This window comes from Fukomys damarensis, unplaced genomic scaffold (assembly GCF_012274545.1).
Source record: "Fukomys damarensis isolate Sample0158 unplaced genomic scaffold, DMR_v1.0_HiC HiC_scaffold_18, whole genome shotgun sequence".
NCBI classification, from domain to species: Eukaryota; Metazoa; Chordata; class Mammalia; order Rodentia; family Bathyergidae; genus Fukomys; species Fukomys damarensis.
The window spans coordinates 50,869,220-50,887,721 of NW_022900930.1; the positions used below are offsets into that span (position 1 = coordinate 50,869,220).

General features: G+C 47.1%; 2 protein-coding genes and 1 long non-coding RNA gene across 15 annotated transcripts in view; 1 reads left to right on the forward strand and 2 right to left on the reverse strand.

The window, feature by feature from the left end:
- The window catches only part of Angpt2 (angiopoietin 2), a 49,475-nt gene extending 32,307 nt beyond the window's left edge, over positions 1-17,168 (forward strand). For 3 of the 5 annotated variants that reach the window (XM_019206957.2, XM_019206956.2, XM_019206958.2), the window contains 6 exons: positions 2,304-2,536; positions 4,497-4,621; positions 9,213-9,314; positions 9,766-9,932; positions 13,722-13,852; positions 16,482-17,165. In XM_019206957.2, coding sequence (XP_019062502.1) covers positions 2,304-2,536; positions 4,497-4,621; positions 9,213-9,314; positions 9,766-9,932; positions 13,722-13,852; positions 16,482-16,642 — 919 coding nt within the window. In that variant the 3' untranslated portion in view covers positions 16,643-17,165. Of the gene's footprint in view, positions 1-2,148; positions 2,228-2,303; positions 2,537-4,496; positions 4,622-9,212; positions 9,315-9,765; positions 9,933-13,721; positions 13,853-16,481 lie in introns of those variants that run through there. The other 2 variants (XM_019206959.2, XM_010620378.2) reach the window with 2 other exon arrangements.
- The window catches only part of Mcph1 (microcephalin 1), a 199,245-nt gene that overhangs the window by 103,236 nt on the left and 77,507 nt on the right, over positions 1-18,502 (reverse strand). The window lies entirely within an intron of this gene.
- Positions 68-2,327, reverse strand: LOC104859676. Of its 2 annotated transcripts, XR_779454.3 has the most exons (4): positions 1,694-2,327; positions 937-1,076; positions 462-599; positions 68-224 (listed from the first exon to the last, which is right to left on the reverse strand). It is a non-coding gene; the product is annotated as an uncharacterized LOC104859676 (long non-coding RNA). The 2 variants fall into 2 exon arrangements; XR_779453.3 differs by having other exon boundaries at positions 462-1,076.

An 18,502-nucleotide genomic window follows, 5' to 3' on the forward strand; every position in this document is an offset into this window, starting at 1 on the left:
GAGAGAGAGAGAGAGAGAGAGAGAGAGAGAGAGAGAGAGAGAAGCAGACTATAATGAAATCCCTAAGCCCAGACTCACTTTCTAAAGTACAAAAGTCTAATTAACTCACAATTTCGGAAGCTGTAAGTCCAACAGAAGGCAACCCCACTCATTCAGCCTCACGGTTGAGGGCCTGGGTGCAAATGGTACCAGAATGGCAGGAAGAAGGGAGGAAGAGTTCACACCTGGGAGAAAGAGTTCGCATTCGCAACAGACAGAACCAGACAAGACTCAGGTGGGGCGGGATCGTTTATTAACAACTGCTCAGGTGACAGCGTGAATCCCAGGAGAGCTCCTTCAATCCCTTCCAGGGCAGCTCCCCCATGCTGCGGCCCCCCCAGGGCCCACCTTTTAAAGGTCCCACCACCTCCCATGTTGCCACGCAGGAGCTTCTAACCCATGAACCTTTGTTAGACACAAACCACAACTGAAGCATCACAAATGCGATTCCCATTCTTGATGTTTCTGCCAACAGGATTCTTCCCCACAGCTCCCGATTAACCTTGAGCGATGCTGACGTGAAGTGAAGCTGTACCGAAGTCCACCTTGGTGGTGACAGCCTGTAGGTGATCCCTCATGTCAGAAAATCACATAAGATGCCATGAGCAAATTATGAGGCTACTCGTTTCCAGCCGGCCTGTTCCCCACACTTGCTCCCATTTTTCCTTTAGCACTCATCAATACTGGCCACAGGATTTCTTCAGTGTGCAAAGCCCCCACCATGAATTTACTCGGTATTTTCATCTGTTTTCTACCACTGCATGAAGAAAAAGCGAGCTACAACTCACTAATTTGATTTTACAAGCCACTGACGGGTCCTGACGTGCATTTTGTAAAAGGCTGCTGTGTCACAGGGTCCCTACATGCTGATGGTTGTGAAGTGTGGCCATCTGTTACCTCCTCAGCTGCGTTGACCCCAGTCCGTCTGGGCTGGGTGATCCGATGCTGGCTTGTCTCAGGCACGTGCTTATGCTAACCCCAAAGCAAGTTCTTTTCCGTTGGGATGCTACTGCCCTCTGGGGCTGCCCTGGTAAGGGCTAGGCAGGAAGAGAAGAGACGGAATCAGTCGTTTCTTAGCCGCTCGTCCCACTGACGATTCCAGACTGTGTGGCTGCCACATCTTTCTGTTGTGCTCTCACACAGCTGACTAAACCGCAGAGCTCAGAACGTCACTGCCAAGGTGCCGCAGTGGAGACTGGCGACACATGGGTGCCCATACACTCTGTGCGGCTTTCCCAGGTCACACCTGCAGCAGCGCCTCTCAAGGTACACAGCCTGCGTGCCAGTGCCACTAAGCCTGAGTTCAGGCAGAGAGCAGGAAAAATTTACACACTTAACCTTTAGATTACCTTCCTCATGGGAAACCATCTTGGTTTATAAATTAATGAAAGTGCTATATCCCTATCCTTTGAAATTAGCTAATATCAAGAGAAGCATTCAGGAACAACAGTTGAAAACGGATATGGAAAAACTGACGAAGCCTAATGAAAATGACTGCACGACAGCCACGGATGGTTGGCTCAGTGTTTGCCAGAGCATTTGTCATCACACAGTGATTTATAATGACCAGAGGGCTAGGATAAACTGAAGAGCCGGAGTTCAACTTCCAATAGTGACAATTAGCACTGGTTATGGACAAGCTGTTATTACTTACGGTTATTATCACTTACAGTCCAGACCCTTGGCTGGCTGGGGCTGTTTGTGGGGTTAAAGGTTCAGAAGATATCACTGCCAAAAAAATGACATGCTAGACGCACAGAGTTAACAGCCAGAGGCCCCAGTGCTCACTGATCTCACACCTTTGTGGAGGTGGAGATGTCCCCGGGGAGCACGACAGGCACTGCCCAGGTGACAGACAGCTGTGCCTGCCTCACCCTCTCTGCACTGGGGGCCTCACAGTCCCATTAGGTGTTTTCTCCAGTGGAGACGGCTTGCTTTGTGATCTCACTTGGACAGAGCGCAGGTCACTGAAGCATCTGGGTGCACAGCACCCTTACAGCACAGAGTGCTTGTGACACTCATGTTCCTCTACACAGCTCAGAACCTCCCATTATGTCTCTCTGTCTGTCTGTCTGTCTAGTCATAACAAGTATGAGACTCTTTAGAGCTGTGACACCGTAATTCCGATCACACCCTAACAGAGCACCCTACCTTCAAACAGTTCCATCGGGACCACGACAGTGATCAGGTGCTTATGGGGCACTTGCCTCTGAGAAGCCCCAGGAGCTGACAAGCACTGCCCTCTCTCCTTCCCTCCCTTCCAGTGTCTTGGAGCAGAGAGTGCTGGACATGGAGGACAAGCACTCGGTGCAGCTACAGTCCATGAAGGAAGAGAAGGCGGAGCTCCAGGTATTGGTGTCCAAGCAAAACTCCATCATCAAGGAGCTGGAGAAGCAACTGGTCACTGCCACCGTGAACACCTCGGCCCTTCAGAAGCAGCAGCTGGATCTGATGGAGACTGTCCACAACTTAATGACTATGATAGCAGCACCAAACTGTAAGTGAAGTTTACACTTTTCTTCAGTTTTAATAACCTTTAGTCGTCAATGGACTGTCAAAATTCTAACAAATTCTCATCTTTCAGAGGAGACCCGATTTCCCTTATATTTCACATGAAAGCTCCTAGGGACCCAACTAGAATCAGGCAGAAAGGAGGAGGCGTGAAGGAGAAGGAGAAGGGGACACACACCCGTCACTTGCTATGAGGCAGAACTCCTGAACAGACTTTTTTGCACAAGGCTGTAAAGAGCCTACTCTGTGCGGGTGCCCTCATCGGGGGTGGGGCAGGCCAGCGACTTACTAAGCCGTGGCAGTCCTCCTTTCTTTGGATTTCACCTTGGAATACACCCCTTGGCATGTAGGACGGCCATGGGGATTCAAAGAAGTAACTCTTTCAGTGACCGGCATGTGGGCATTAGCTCCCTCCTCTGACCAGGCCCTCAGATGCGGTCTGCCTTCTTCATGACTGCTGTACCTTCCAGCCGCTTAGATATTAGGGGAAGGCAAACTAGGCAGTCATTAGCTAACAGAGTGCTACACAACCTTGTGGCACTTCCGTTTGTTTCCCTAAGCAAGTTTGACCTAGTTATGCTACGGTTTACTTCATGAGCTCTTTTTAACCTGAACTCTTGACACAGATACATATGTTCTGCATGGGAGTCATGGGGCTTCACACATGAATCACAGGGTTTCTCCCAGGGGTGTGCAGTCACCTCCACCTTGACGGAAACAATCCAAGTGCTCTCTTAAACAAATGCACAGATGCCACAGGGGCACAGTCCTGATATCCTGCCGCCAAGTCCAGGCTGCTGTGCTCTGTGTGCTTTCCAGCAAGAGTTTTGCTCTCTTATGGTACAGAAAAAGCCTGTTTTCTTCACGTTCACAGAAAAAGCAAAGGTAATCATGTGAGGCTGGTGGGCCTAAGACAGTGTGAGCCACTGGCACGGGAAGACAAGGGAGAGACACCTTGCAGCTCACATCCTGGCAGAAAACCAGGAGCACGCAAAAAGGAGTGCAGGATGGGTTTCCATGTTGACATGTGGTGTCTGCTCCAGGATTGCAGCTGCGCAGGGCTCCTGAGTAAAAAGTGAAGACAGAAGAGCCATGCACGGACATGCACACTGTGCTGTGGCAAAAAGGAAGATGAGGCCCAAATGTCGACAGCAGCATTAAAATCTGAAGGGGATTTCATAGCTCCAGAAGATGTAGACTTAGAAGAATTTAAAATATGCAGGCAGCCGGGAATTTAGCTCAGTGGTTTGGTGGCCTGCCTTGCAAGTGCAAGGACCCGAGTTCAATCCCCAGTATTAAAACCCCAAAAAAAAAAAAAAAAAAAAAAAAAAAAAATCAGGTAAATTAACATCCTGCTCTTCTAAAGTAAAAACTGTTAATGAGACAGTTGCTAAAATCCCAAAGAGTGGGAAATGGGTCCATCCAATATTCCACAGAAGTGAAAACCTTAGCCTCAGACATACAAAAAAGAAAGGAGAAAATGAACAGGACGGTTCCCGGGACAACAACCCAAAGGGATATGCAGCAGAGGCTAGTGGGGTAACACTGCATTTAGGCACTTTCCCAGACTAGTCCTCCCCTCCCTGACTAGTCCTCCGTTCCCTGACTAGTCCTCTGCTCCCTGACTAGTCCTCCATTCCCTGACTAGTCCTCCATAGTAAGTTCACCTGATTATGTAAAAAGTAACAGTTTAAACTTAGTAGCAGTTTATTTTGTTGACTTGGATTACACATAACTGATGGCAAACAAGTATGGATTATTTGTAAGAATCAAGTCATAGGAAGACAGGTTGAAAATATAACTTTTTAGGAAAGAAGAAAACACTGGCACATTCTTTTGCTCATTATAAAAATTCAGATGTATTAAACTCACCAAATGACTGGGCCTTGAACAAACTTTTCTCTTTTCACAAACTCCATTGAAATGCTTGACTGTTTTAAACACAGCTAAGAATTCCATTGCCAAGGAAGAACAGAGAGTATACAGAGACTGTGCTGCTGTATTCAAAGCCGGACACACCACCAGTGGTGTCTACACACTCACGTTTCCCAACTCTACAGAGGAGATAAAGGTAGGCATGAGGCGCATTAGGGAAGGGACCTTGAGCAGAGGCCTCAGGGCCTGAGTACCAATGCTGGCCAAGGGCTGTGTGTGGAGCATGGATGCTGTGTGTCACGGTGGGAGATGTCTGTCTTGTTTCCTGCCAGAAAATACTCTGCTTGAACATGACAAGACCATGGTGTTTTCCTTGAAGTGCCTGACTCACTTCATTAATTTTAAAGACACCACCTTCTCCCAGCTGAAGTGTGCATACTGCAGTTTGTCTTTTGATCACTCTTGCAAGCTATACTCCATGAAGGAGAAAAGAAGACTGGTTCAGTTCACACTGACAGCAATCACAGTAAAGTGGTTCTGTGGGACAGCTATGGCCCTGTGGCATGCAGTAGTGACTACGAGTACTTCTCACCTCCCACAGCATCTCAGACACAGGCCTGCAGGACCAGAGGTGCAATAAAACTAACGCTGTCTGCCCAGGCAGGAGGGAGTGTGGGACAGTCTGGCCACACAGCAAGGCCTGGTCTCAGCAGACTTTATTGCTTATCAAAGACTTCTTTAACTGACCCTGACTTTCCTTTGTCCAGAGTGTAGGGACGCTAGCACGGTTCGCATCCCTGCCCTGTGTCCCGCCAGGAGCCAGTAGTCGTAGACCACTGTTCTGCTTCACGGGTACACATGCTGGCACTGCCACAGGCCAGGGATGCCCCAGTATCAATATGGAGGTGGCTTCCTCCTCAGGGAATTGCGGCTGCTGAGTCCCTGGGATGCCCAGGGGTCTGCAGCCCACACCGGGACAGCCCTCCAGGCAGGACATGGCCTGCAGGACCTAAAACAGCACTCTCTGGGCATGTGCCCCACTGTCGTGTGCAAAGTGTGTGACAGCACTGTCCAGTAGGCCATGGCCACATGGCCACACTCAGCCACTCTGCACTTAATGAGCCCACTCCTGGCACAGCCGAGGGACACCCTGTGCTCCGGACAGTCACAGAAAATCACATCCCTGGGGGAGAGTTCAGGGCGACCCGTGACCTGTGAGGTGAACACAGATACACAAGCAATGTGCACACTGAAGTTAAAGCTGGTACACACAGTACTGACAAAGGACTCCAGAAAATACACCTGCACTGTGTGAGATGGAAGGCTTAGAGGCTCCTGGAGTATATTTTGAACTTGGTATTTAACGTTGTAGCAAAGAAAAACACAAGCATTTGGGAGTTTAAAGATGTGGAATTTGAAACAGTAACATATACTTTGATTACGGATTTAAAGATAAATGCGGTGCTATTTAAGAGAATACTTTCCAAAGAAACCTTTCTAATTCATTCAAGATGCTCGAAAATCAGTTAATGTCCCTAGTGGCTTAGAAACAGAGTATCAGGGAAGAAAAAAACAAACAGGCCAGCCCAGATGAAAGAGCAACCAGCCCTAGGCTGCGCTGCTGCCTTTCAGTCCACCAAGCGCTCTGCGGAACAGCACAGGTTTTTGCAGACTCTTGCCTGGCACTAGAAGTGCATGTTCTTGGTTTGGAGATAAAAGGGACAGCAGTGCCCAGAGCAGAGGACATGGACACAGCATGGCTGCTGTACACGCAGGGCCCAGGGACAGCACTGATGGCGTGGGGAGACTGTGTCACACCACCTGCATGGGCTGACCAGTGCACCCTGCCAAGAGGCTCAGGTCAGGGTTGGAAACATTAAGGTTTATATTTCCTTTACACATCCAAAATAAATTCATTTACACAGCACGGGACAATGTTCTTTCAAAACCTCGATTTTCTCTTCTCTACAATAAATTATCCAGATTAAGTTACCTCTGAAATTCCCTTCCAGCCTTAAGTCTCCACAGTTCAGTGTCTGATGGGGGAAGTCAGGTAGACTTGGTTTAAATTCCAGCTCTGTGCACCTGCGGCTCTCTGAGCTCTCAGTCCTCACCTGTCACACAAGGACGACACCTCCCACTTTGGAGGTAGTGCCTGTGGAGGGACGCTGGCCAGGTAGGGCTTGCCATAAAAACAGGGGTTCCCCAAGACCATGGGACAATTTCCTGGCATAGCAGTGTACTAGATTCTGCCCTGAGTCACCTAATTCAAGAAAACAATGTTCAATAGTTCTCTGAACAGAATTTTTTCCACCAAAAAGACCTAACTACTGTAACTTTATGCTTGAAAAATTCATTAGGATTAAGATAGACACCACAAGGGGATATTATCAGAAGCATGAGTGGCAGTTTGTGCTATTCAGAAGCATAAGTTTTCATCCTTAAATTTCCCAGGATACCCGACTCCTAATATGCATGTGTTTGTTATTTGGTCAGTTGTTTAATGAGCTCAGTTGCAGCACTTAATCAAGCACTATGTGCTGAGCTGCATCAGGCTTTCTAGCAAGGCAATCAGGCCCCTGCTCCATGCAACACAGCTCATCGAAAGGGCTGACTGCCTGCAGCTTGCTGGAACCTAGTGTGGAGCTCTTGGCTTTTGCTGTGTATCTCTGCTTCTCTGATCCTGATAGAATCTACTTCACCATTTTCACTGAATATCCCCTGGCTATGTGGACAGTTCTGTCTTGAAGCTCTTTCTTCAAGTTGCATGACTCAGTGATTATAATTCTTCAGTTTTTACAGATCTTCTGTTCATTTTATAAAGCTGGGTACAGTATGAAGAAATATCCTAATAAGCTTATCATGGTAACTGATGGAGTGAGAGGGACAGTGACCAGCTCAAGTCACCTGTGCCCAGGCAGGGACCCTCGATGTCCCAGAGTCTTGGCTCACACTCCCAGAACAAGACAGCTCAGGCTCTGGACAGGAAAGCAACCTCATCATGGGGACCCTAACTTCAATCACACATCCCTGGAACAGGGACACGCCCCCAAGGAACCGTCAGTTCTTCCAACTCAGTATGCCGTGTGGACACTTGAGAATTAACTTCTGTGTGTACACACAGATCTGAAATCAGTTTCCTTATTCAACCAGTTCACTAACTGTATTTTTAAAAAGACACACTGATAGAATTGAGCAGCACTGACCATTTTGTTGCCCATAGGCAAATAAGAAACAGTATTATTTATGAATTGATTTCATTCGGAGCTGTGTCCAGGGACTTTTGGTCTACTAACAAAGGGATCAAGTTTCTTTGTTTTTGTCAGATGATGTAATGGAAAAAATATTACACAGGAATTAACGCAACTTTGTTCAAATTCTGTACGCTACTTAACAGCTGAATGACTGTGATAAAATTAATTAACTTTAAATCTTTCTGCCTTTCAAAGATGCAGAATGATGTTGTCAGGTTGGGCTTGCAAAACTGTCATGTCCCAACCACAACTGTGATGGGTAATAAAAATAATCTCAATACAGAGTGACATTAAAGGGGCTTCCTTCAGTAGATGAATTTTATATATTTAAGTTAAACTGGGGAAATGATTTTCGTATCGATAAATGCATTTTCTCTCTGGATGTTTACTTTTCTAAATAGCAGAGTCCCTGGGGAAGGCAGAATGAGCCCATGACTTTCACAGAGGAGATGGGGTGCTAGACAGGGTCACTGCAGAGCAGGTGTGGGGGGCTTCTCTGCAGTCTGTGGGGCCCTGGGGTACCTGGGTCACATGTGGAAGACAGAAGGACAGGACCAGGTACCGTCTTGGATTCAGCTCTCATCCCTTGGGCCCTAACTTGCAAATATAGAACTATTCACATTTACGCATACCCAGCTAAAACTCTCCCTTACACTCTAAAGGACCAGGGAAAACAACAAAAGAAGAGTCTTCAGAATGGGTTGTGAACCATAACTTCAATATTTCCTACCTCGTATGGTATAAGGAAACTATCCTTCTTTCTGGAGAACAATTTTTGTCCTACTATAATCTCATTATTGTAAGCCATTTATGTAATCTTATTTTCAGGGGTTCTTAATTTCATAATAAAACTCCAGCTGAGTTGAAATTGAGCATGCATGCTCTTTGCCCAAAAAAGAATTCTGTGTTTGGGACAAAGTTTAAATCCATGGAGCCAGTTGAAAACCAGAAATAAAAAGTTAGGAAGAAAAATACCATAGGCAGTGAGCAAGGTACAGAGAAGCCTGAACTCATGACCTGGAGTGAAGCTGCCTGGCCAAGTGGGGGTCACAGGGCACTGGCACACGAGAGGGCCAGGCCCCAGCTCGGAGAGCAGCCTTTACCGCACACAGAGAAAGCCATCAAAAGTGCACGGCTCTCCACAGCTGCCTGCAGGGCTGCTGGCACTGCAGGCAGGGAAGGGGCTTCAAAGCTGCGCACACAACTCGGTGGTTTTCTCTGTTTGAAGTGAGGGTTGGGGCAGTGGCCTGCGATGTCCCATTCACAAGTCACTCAAAAGCTGCTGTCTCAGTCATCTCTGGGGCTGGGGTCTTCAGCCAGCAACAGATGCTGACAAGAAAGGCATTTATATGGCTATTTTCCTTCATCATGTTAAATGTTTCCAACTTTCCCCACAGAGCCTGGGAGTAGACTTAGCCCTACGTGTGCCCCGTCCTGGGCATGTGCCCCCGGCACAATTGGTGCAGTGTGTGTCCACACCCAAAGCCCTGTCCCTGCTGTCTGCATGTGGTAACTGTGCACTTCCTCTGGCAGGCCTACTGCGACATGGAGATGGGCGGGGGCGGCTGGACGGTCATTCAGCGCCGGGAAAACGGCAGCGTTGATTTCCAGAGGACTTGGAAAGAGTATAAAGTGGTATGGATAGTCTTTAAAAGAAATAATGCCCTTAGTGAAAACTGTCAAGATCTTCAGAATTTTAGGCGCACACAGGTCCATGCAGGGCAGTGACTTCCGACCAACTTTCTTAGGGCAGGTCCTCCCCGGCATCCCCACTGAAGACCGGGTGTCCAGGCCCAGCAAGCAGGCAGGCAGGCAGGCACCCTATGCCCTGCTCCTGGGCCGTGCTTACACGACCACACCCTCACCCGGGACCCCAGGAGCCCTCACTACTCTAACAGGAGCTCTCCCAGGAACAGCTTGGTCCTAACACTTCCCCTCCTGGGGAAGACCCTGCACTCGCACAGTACAGGGAGTGTTTTCTGCCAATCAGCTGGCAGTCACTCCATGGTAGACTGATGAGCCTTGGGTTTCCAATATGTAAAGAAAAAATAAACCAAGTAACCGAGTTTCCCACCTTGGGTTCCAGGGCTTCGGGAACCCCGCGGGAGAGCACTGGCTGGGGAACGAGCTGGTCTCCCAGCTGACCAGATTGCAGGGCTACATGCTCAGGATCCACCTGCAGGACTGGGAGGGCAGCGAGGCGTACTCCCTGTATGAGCACTTCTCCCTGGCCAGCGAGGAGCTCCAGTACCGGTAAGCTGGGCAGCTGCCTCTGGAGGGGACCGGCCGACATCCGGACAGCGAATGCGACGCTTAGCCGGGGTCTCTCGCCGCCAAAGGGGTCTCTTCCCTACAGTCACTTCTCACTGTACAGGAGCTTCTTGAGGCTTTCTGCCTGGCCTGATTCTTCAAAGAGCACGCCGCACACAGCAGTCTGCAGACACCAGTGAATGCCGAGTCTCACTATTATCACAGCACAATTATCTGGGACTATGCTGCTTTCTTCCCCAAGGCACTAAAAGTTAAGCTTCTGTTTGAAGTTTAAACATAAATTATTGCGCTCAATCCCAAAGTGAGGGTTACTGGCCAGATTTAAATGCGGCAATCAGGCAACCCCTCTGCCCTGGAAAAGAGGGATCCGGCGCAGCCTCCCTTTGCACCCTCCCGTCCTTCCCCATGTGGGGCAGTAGTGGATGGAGAGTGCCACCTGGACGGGAGTCTCCTTCCTGACTCTACAACACCATGCGCGTAGAGCCAGAGTGTGACGGCCTTGCCGTGCTGGGCGGGTGCAGCAAAGCCACGCAGACAGCAGGCTGGCCCCAACCGTGGCAGCCTGTGAGCGTGTGGGCCACTGGCACCAGCGGAAGTGGCCAGGGGCAGCTGTGACCAGCACCACTCCATGAGAGCCCATGCAACACAGCCTAGCGGCTTGGGAATGGCAGGCACACACTGCACGAGCACAAGTGACGCTCAGAGGGGCAGCAGTCACTGCCAGGCCAAGGATCCCAGCCACATGAGCTCCCAGATCGGGCCTGCTGGGATGCACGAGAGGAAGGCCTGAAGGTGGCTTCCAGAGAAGGGCCCCACGGCCAGCTCAAACACAGGTTCACAGGGCCTGAACCACCACCGGGAGCCCCGCCACACCTGGCAGCCTGCCTAGGATGCGGGATCCATTCCGAAGTGTGTCTCAAAAGATGGAACTCTGAAGAAGACCCAGAGGCCCAGGCTATCAGTTCCCAACACTGAAAGCAGGGCTCCTGGAAAGGCTGGGGGACATATGGTGAGGTAGGTGCTGGGCCCAGCAGGCCCTGCCAGGCTCCAGAGAGAGCAGAACCTCAGTGGATGCTGAGACACAAGCGGTTCTCATTGTGTCACCTCCAAGCTAAATATTTTCTCAACTGGCAACAGTTAGGACTCTACAACAGAGGAGCTAAAAAAAGGGAAATACAAAAATTAAGGATTAGACTGTTTGTGTAAGAAGATTTTACAGAATGGGTCATTACCCTTGTATGCTGACATTAGAAAAGTATTTTAAACTGGGATGGTGCTTAGTGGACATTTCCTTTAGATAGGCAATCAGCTTTTGAATGCCCCATTTAGAAAAACACATACTGGTTTAAAGTTTAATTTTCTTGGCAACATGAAACGCATTATACAAAAATCTCTGCACAAATAAAACATGATGCTGATGTGACAAAAGACTAGTGACATGACTAAAACTTCTAGCGTCCACAAATGCTCCAGAACGCCAACTGTGTGTGGTGTCTGCCGTGTTTTCCCCACTTAGAAAATGTTTCCCAAATGTTGGAAAACTGAAAAGTGCAGATTATAAGAAGAAGCAAATAAATTCACCAATAGGATAGGACTCTTTAATAAAACCAGAAGCTATTTGTATATTAACCTTTAAAAATTAGTCACTTCTTATAAATCATTCAGCAACCCTATAGACATAATTGTCAAATGTTGCACCACCTCTTTACCTCACTGTTGAAGACAATCAAGTAATACAAAATCAAAGCAAATTCAAGAGCGTGGCTATAATTAGCTGGATGCGGTGGCGCACATCTGTAATCCTGGCACCAAGATCGAACACAGCCTGGGCAACACAGTGATGTCCTGTCTCAAAGTAAATAACAATAACAATAAAAAAGGAATCAAAGTTTAGGATAATCCAGGAAGAATTAGGGTGCTGAAAAATGGGGTGGGTGGAGATGTAGGTCAGTGTAAAACTAGGTTTAATCCCCAATACTACAAAAAGAGGAGGAGGAGAAGGAAGAGGTAGAAAAAGAAGGAGAAAAGGGAGAAGGTGAGAAGAAGGAGAAGAGCAGCAGGAAAAGGAGAAGGAAGAGTAGAGGAAGAGGAGGAGGAGGAAGGAGAAAGGAAGAGGAAGAAAAAGAAAGAAAAGAAACGAAAGAAGCTGTTACTGATAAATTGTAAAAGGAAGCACTTTAAACCAGCTAAAGGATTAAAGGATTAAAAATCACAGCTTTCCAGACAGGCACTAATAAAAGTAATACTCTCCCTTATTCTGCTTGCCTTTGGGGAAAGTTAATGAGTTGCATGGGAACAGACTGTTCCGAGGAGACAGGAGGGACACACAGAGGACTGGCCAAAGAGGCAGCTCCCCTCAGGCCCTTCTCGGGTCTACGGGAAGAGGCCGGAGGGAAGAAGAGGGCTCGGAATCCCCGCCTCAGTGAGAACTTGCTGCACTGACATTCTGCAGCAAGTATCTGGCCAGTCTCATTTTTCAAGCATGTAGGAAAATGTTGAAATTCAGAAGTTTAGTTAATGTGGCATGAAGTTTCTAGGGCTGCTGTATTTTTTTGAAAAAGTCACGCGGAAGCCATTACCCTGAGAATACACAGGAGCCGCGCGTGGAGAGCCCCACGGGATGTGCTTCCCATCCCCAGCCTTCCACACCCGCCTCCGCCATAAGCAGTTAGCTCTGTAAAGTGCACAACACAAAACTGTGCGTCTGATGTGAATCCTAGCTCCGACTTCTGATCGTGGTGACGGCAGGCATAGTGCCCACGGGCTGTCATGGGGCTCGGCGCATGCCTGCTCAGTGCCTGGAACCCAGTTGGCCTCTCCTCTCCTCTCAGAACTTTGTTCCAACAGGAATTCTTGCAAATTATATTACTTCCAAGGCCACAGGTTTCCAAGGTGATCAGCAGGTTTCACAAGGACAAGCATCCTTGGAGAGGTGTACAGTACAACTTTGCTGCCATCGCAGAACTTCTGGTTCGTGGCCCAGGTCTTGGTGTGCCTGCATCTCCATCAGAACAAGGGGATTCAGAGCATCAGCACGTGCATATCCTCCCTCAGCCATCTCCAGCGCGAGCTCTGATCCATCCCGAACCACCTGCACATGGGAACTCCAGAAAACCACACCCCTGCTGCCTTAATTTAGAGTCTCCTAGTTGGGCCAGGTGACTGATGGAAGCCATGTCGTTGTGACATCCCCAAAGCATGGGCTGTCCTAGCATGCCATTCATTCCTTCCTCAAAGCTGACCACTTATACCACTGAAGAGGAATAATGCAGAGCAGCCTGCGAGGTTCATTTTCTCCACAGCTGTGCACAGCCTCAACACCATGCCTTGTCTGCGGTCCACTGGTCCCCATGCCCAGCCCCGCAGGGAACAGTAACTGCTGGGGTCACTGGGCCTCGTGTAGAGCTTTCCATACAACAGTGACTGGAGACCTGGGGTTCGCCTCTTCATGCTGTGGTCCCCTCTTCTGCTTATCTGAAAGCGGCAGGAAAATAAACTATAGGGCCCTACAGGGCCTGCTGATACTTGTGCAAGTGATATGTGTTGAAGTTTTCATGAAAACATCCCTCTTTGCCGAAGGGTTTGATGATAAGTTGGTTCCTGTTTATACCAGTGCAAACTGTTTTGTCCTGAGTAGGTATTGGAGTGCACTGACCGGCACAGAACTCGTTTCTGTCCAAGGGAATGCTTCACTATGAAAAATTTTCCACTACAGTAAATCAACAACCCAAGCCAATTACATCTTTTATTTTTTCCTTTGCATGCTTACAGGATTCACCTTAAAGGACTCACAGGCACAGCCGGCAAAATAAGCAGCATAAGCCAACCAGGAAATGATTTTAGCACAAAGGATGCAGACAACGACAAATGTATTTGCAAATGTTCACAAATGCTAACAGGAGGTAGGGATGACTTCTGTCTTCCTATTTGCGTTGAGTAATTTCAGAGTACAAAAGGTAAGTCATGGGGACTTCCACATCCAAAATTTCATAAACAGACAAACTAGCCCAACACAGGTAAAGTTGTTTTTCACTGTTTCAGAAGTGAGAATGTGATAAGGGGTGTGCACGGTCAGCAGGCCAACTGTGTCCCTGAGAACCACCCCTGGCCAGGAGAGGGTACGTTCAGCACCCCACAAGTTCTCTCGAGTCTGTGCTTGCTGGGTAGCACACATCAGGGAGAGGATTTCGTTCCATTTTGCTTTATTTCTATTAATATCTTAACATTCAAACAAGGTATTTTCACTTCATGTTTTATTAATACAAGCAAATACAAACAAAGCAATTAATTAAGCAACCTGCTTTTTTTTCAGTGCATCAGAGTAAAATGAGTGATTGCAGACTTTAAACCAAGGCCTTTCCTGTTTCCCACCTGACTAATAACCAAAAACCACTCCATGACTAGACTGCTGTGGCCCTCATGGCCCTCAGCTGGGTTGGTATCAGAAACATTCAAGAGTTCCCTGAAAAGAACCAACTGTTAGATAACTTATACTTTCAGTTTTTTTTAAGTTTTGGAATGGAGTAGCAGGGAGCATCTAGTAATGACTGAGATAAGAGAGGAGACTGACAAATGCTGTCTAGTTGGTTCTTAAAAACTCAAAAAGACTTTAAAAAACACCAGGAACTCTGCCAAGAGTGCCAATAGAAACTGGCAGGGTTTAATTAGTGGAGAATATAAATTATATTAGCAAAAATGGAGTTATTGCTTACCCAGGAAAAGCAAAGGTTAGAGCAGTGGTTGATATATTTTATAAAGATCAGATGCTGCATAAGACAAGGGAAAGACCAAAGCTTACACAACATTTGCATTTCATATAGGAATTGCTGACAGTCAAGAGGATTAATTTATGGAACAAAAAGGAAATTCAATAGTTTTCATGACTTTAAATTTAAAGTCTTTACTACTGCAAGAATTAAGCCCCACTAAAAATCAGTCCTGTGGTTCTGAGATAATACAGTCACTGCTTGGTGATGTGGGTTTTCCCAGAAAGTCCTATTATTTTGAGTAGAGAAAACTTATTACACTGATTTTATAAAAAGCTTCTGGTCTCCCTCATTCCCACCACAATAATCCTCTTTAAAGCCATTGACAAGGGGAGCACAAATACCCCTAATCCCCTTTCCTGTCCTCCATTCCCACACTCTGGACCCAGTGTCTGACAGGCCAGAGGCTCCCAGACCACCCCTGTGAGGTGAGCCAGTGGCTCCAGAGAGTAGCAGGACTGCATTAACATCCAAGGAAACAATGTACTTATTTACCAGATCAGGATTTAGGGGCTGAGAGTGGAGCTGAGGGAAAAATGGGGAGAAGAAAAGCAGCCCAAGAGAGAAAAGAGCAGGCCAGGCTGTATCGAGGCCAAATTCCTAGCAGGGGCCTGGACCAGAGCTGAGCTGTGACTGAGATGTTTGTGGAGACAGTGGGTTCTGTAGTCAGTCAACAGGCTCCGCGGCCTGGGTCCATGCCTCTGGTATTCCTGAACATTCCATGGTTTCCACGCAACACTCAGCTCCGGCACCTGAATCATCTAAGCCAAAGGCTGTCAGCAGGAGAGCAGGCAGGTGCCCAAGGGTCCTCGCACACTGACGCGCACAAGTCACGCTGGTTTTCTGTTAGGTTTCGTTTGCTTGCTTGTTTGAGAGAGGCTCCCCTTACGTTGTTCAACCAGTCCTGAGCTCCCAATCCTCTGGCCCAGCCTCCTGAGTGCTGGGCTTACAGAGTGTGCTACCACTCCCAGGTCTGAGTTAGAGTATTTTTAAGAAATACAGTTTTACAGGTGGTAAAAGCTATCCTCATAACATTTCCTCCGCCCCTGAATTGAGTCTCGTCCACTTTGGCTTATCTTATAGCTACTGAGACATCGATAATACTTGTGTTATTGTCACAGAATTAACATGAATGGCACCATACAATGGATCCCTCTCACACAAGGTGCTGAAGCTTCATTCTGGTTCACACGTAAATGGAGGTGGGTCCTCCTGGCACCTGACATGCTCCTGTCTGAGGACCACACCTGAACAAAGGGGCACCCTGCCCACTTGCTGTGCTGGCACCCCCTGCTGTACCATGATAGCTGTAGGATTCCTGTCCATCAAGGTCCACTGAATACTTAACATTTTTATTTTAACCAAAACATTTTTGGTGGAGGGGAGCCCACATCGCTAAGCCCACCATGCTAAGGCGCCGGAGAGTAATCCAGGCTAGGAGTCCCCCAAGGGCTCTTGTGGGTGCTTCTCACCCCTACTTCCACTCGCACTGTCCACCAAATCAGACACCCATGGATGGCAGTCCTGTCCACACAGCAGACAAAAGGGAAAACCAGCTCATAAGGACATTTGCTACAGTGGGAGTATGGTTGTGGGGGTGTGGAGTAGGGCACCGTGCTCCTGCCTGTGCAGCACTCTCAGGACATGCCATCTGCGTGTGCCTGCTGCAGGGCTCTGGACAGGACCACTGGCTCGGCCGAGTACCGTCACTCCGTGCAGTCAGCCTTACTTCCCTCCTGACTCTTTCTGTGTTCCACTTTCACAGGCTGGTGGTTTGATGCATGTGGCCCTTCCAACTTGAACGGAATGTACTATCCGCAAAGGCAGAACACAAACAAGTTCAACGGGATTAAGTGGTACTATTGGAAGGGGTCAGGCTACTCACTGAAGGCCACCACCATGATGATTCGGCCAGCAGATTTCTAGTGCTGAGGTCCACTCAGGAGCTGCACACCTGCAAAGCGGATCCAAAGCACTGACCCACACTGCCACATGCCATCTCCTCTCCCTCCCACCTAGGCAGCTCCTGGCCATGGGGTCCACCACCTTCTGACTAGAGCAGAGTCTGGAACAGCACTGCTACTGCATGGCTGAAGGAACCACAGCAAAGTCCAGGGCCACAAGCAACCTGGCAGTGTGGGCTGGTGGCGCACCTATGTGTGATGAATTCAAGGCTGAGATGCGATGACAACTCACAGACTCTCGTGTCACAACCAAGAATGTCATGTGCGAGTTTCTCAGTAAATAACTGGAAAACAGATAATCTTGGAACTGCATTCCTCCGAGCACTGTTTATAGACCATGTAAATATCCATATGTCCTGAATTTAGCATCACTATTATAATTAAAGGAAGACAATTCTCTAAGCCATAAAAACATACTATATATTCAGGGATTTTTCTGAGAAGTGGTTATTACAATTTAATATTTGGAAAAACATAGTGTATTTTTATTCCTCTTACATGCTGTGCTTTGAATTTGTATTTTTAAAACAGCATATTTACATAGCTGTTGACAGCTTTAAATTAATGCTCAAATACATATTTCAAGTTTATATGGTTAAAAACTTCCAGAATCTTTGAAGTTACTTGTTGAAGTGTTTGCTCTTTGGATTTATATGAAGATTGTTCTATTTTTATTCTACCTGGCTGTTAAATATGAAGGTATTTTTAGTAATTAAATATAACTTATTAAGTGAGATAATTATGTTTAACTTTTATGATAATACTGTAAATTCTATAATTTGGTTATGAAATGACTGTGCTTCGTGACAAAGAAAAGTTAAATAATGAGGAAATTATCCATTTAAGTCCTTGACAAAGATATTTCCTTTTCCCTGTAACAGCAAAGAGGTTTAGTTTCTCATTTCACTAGATTTATTTTATAGACTAAGCTGAAATTTAATTTGTGGTTTAGAAAAACATTCCATCTGAGATATTCACAAAGCTATATTGCTCGATTTGACTCTTACATAAGAAAAAAGATTTGTCTTAATTTTTTTACACCCATCAGCAGACTGAAAGGAAGAAATGCTTCCTTATGCAAACTCAAAATCTGATGCTGAGTACACCCAAAATTCCACAGAAAAGGAGCCAGCATTCCTGCATGTGTGCCCATGTTTTACTGTCCTACCACTTTTTCTTTATTCTGCTCTCTCTCCCCTGCACCCCTCAGGCGCAGCATTAAGATAGGATGCTCGGTGGACAGCGAGAGCCTCCAGGCCCCAGACCACCCCATCCTGCTGCATTCCCCCAGCCACCCTCCAACCCTCCTGGGCTGACAACATTTAAACGATTTAAAAACTTAACTGGCTATCATAGATTCAGATAGGGTTTTAAAAAGTCTGCTAATTAGACAATTTCACAACTTCAAAAGCCCACAGTTAGTTTTTAGTACCTCAATGGCCATAATGACAGATGCTGAGGTAAGAAAATGATAACACAAAAACTGGCAACAACAAACCGTGTATATCAATTTCTCATTCAGGCAGGAAAAACGAATTTCAAAGACAAACCTCACTGTGTTACTCAGAGTTATATATAATCTCATTTGACAGAGAATGGGAGGAATTTGTGTTTGTACTTTACACTTCAATTCCTTATACAGTATTTCAAACAAACACTCCTGCTAGGAGGATTTTTTTCTCTCCTTAGGAAAACATTTATAGTTGAAAGGAAATCAAACAATAACCCTAAAAATGAAAACAAAAACAATGCAACAACCTAGATAGATTGCAGTGAATACCAAGCAGAGCTCACCCTCCTGCTATGCCAACTTTGGCAGCAG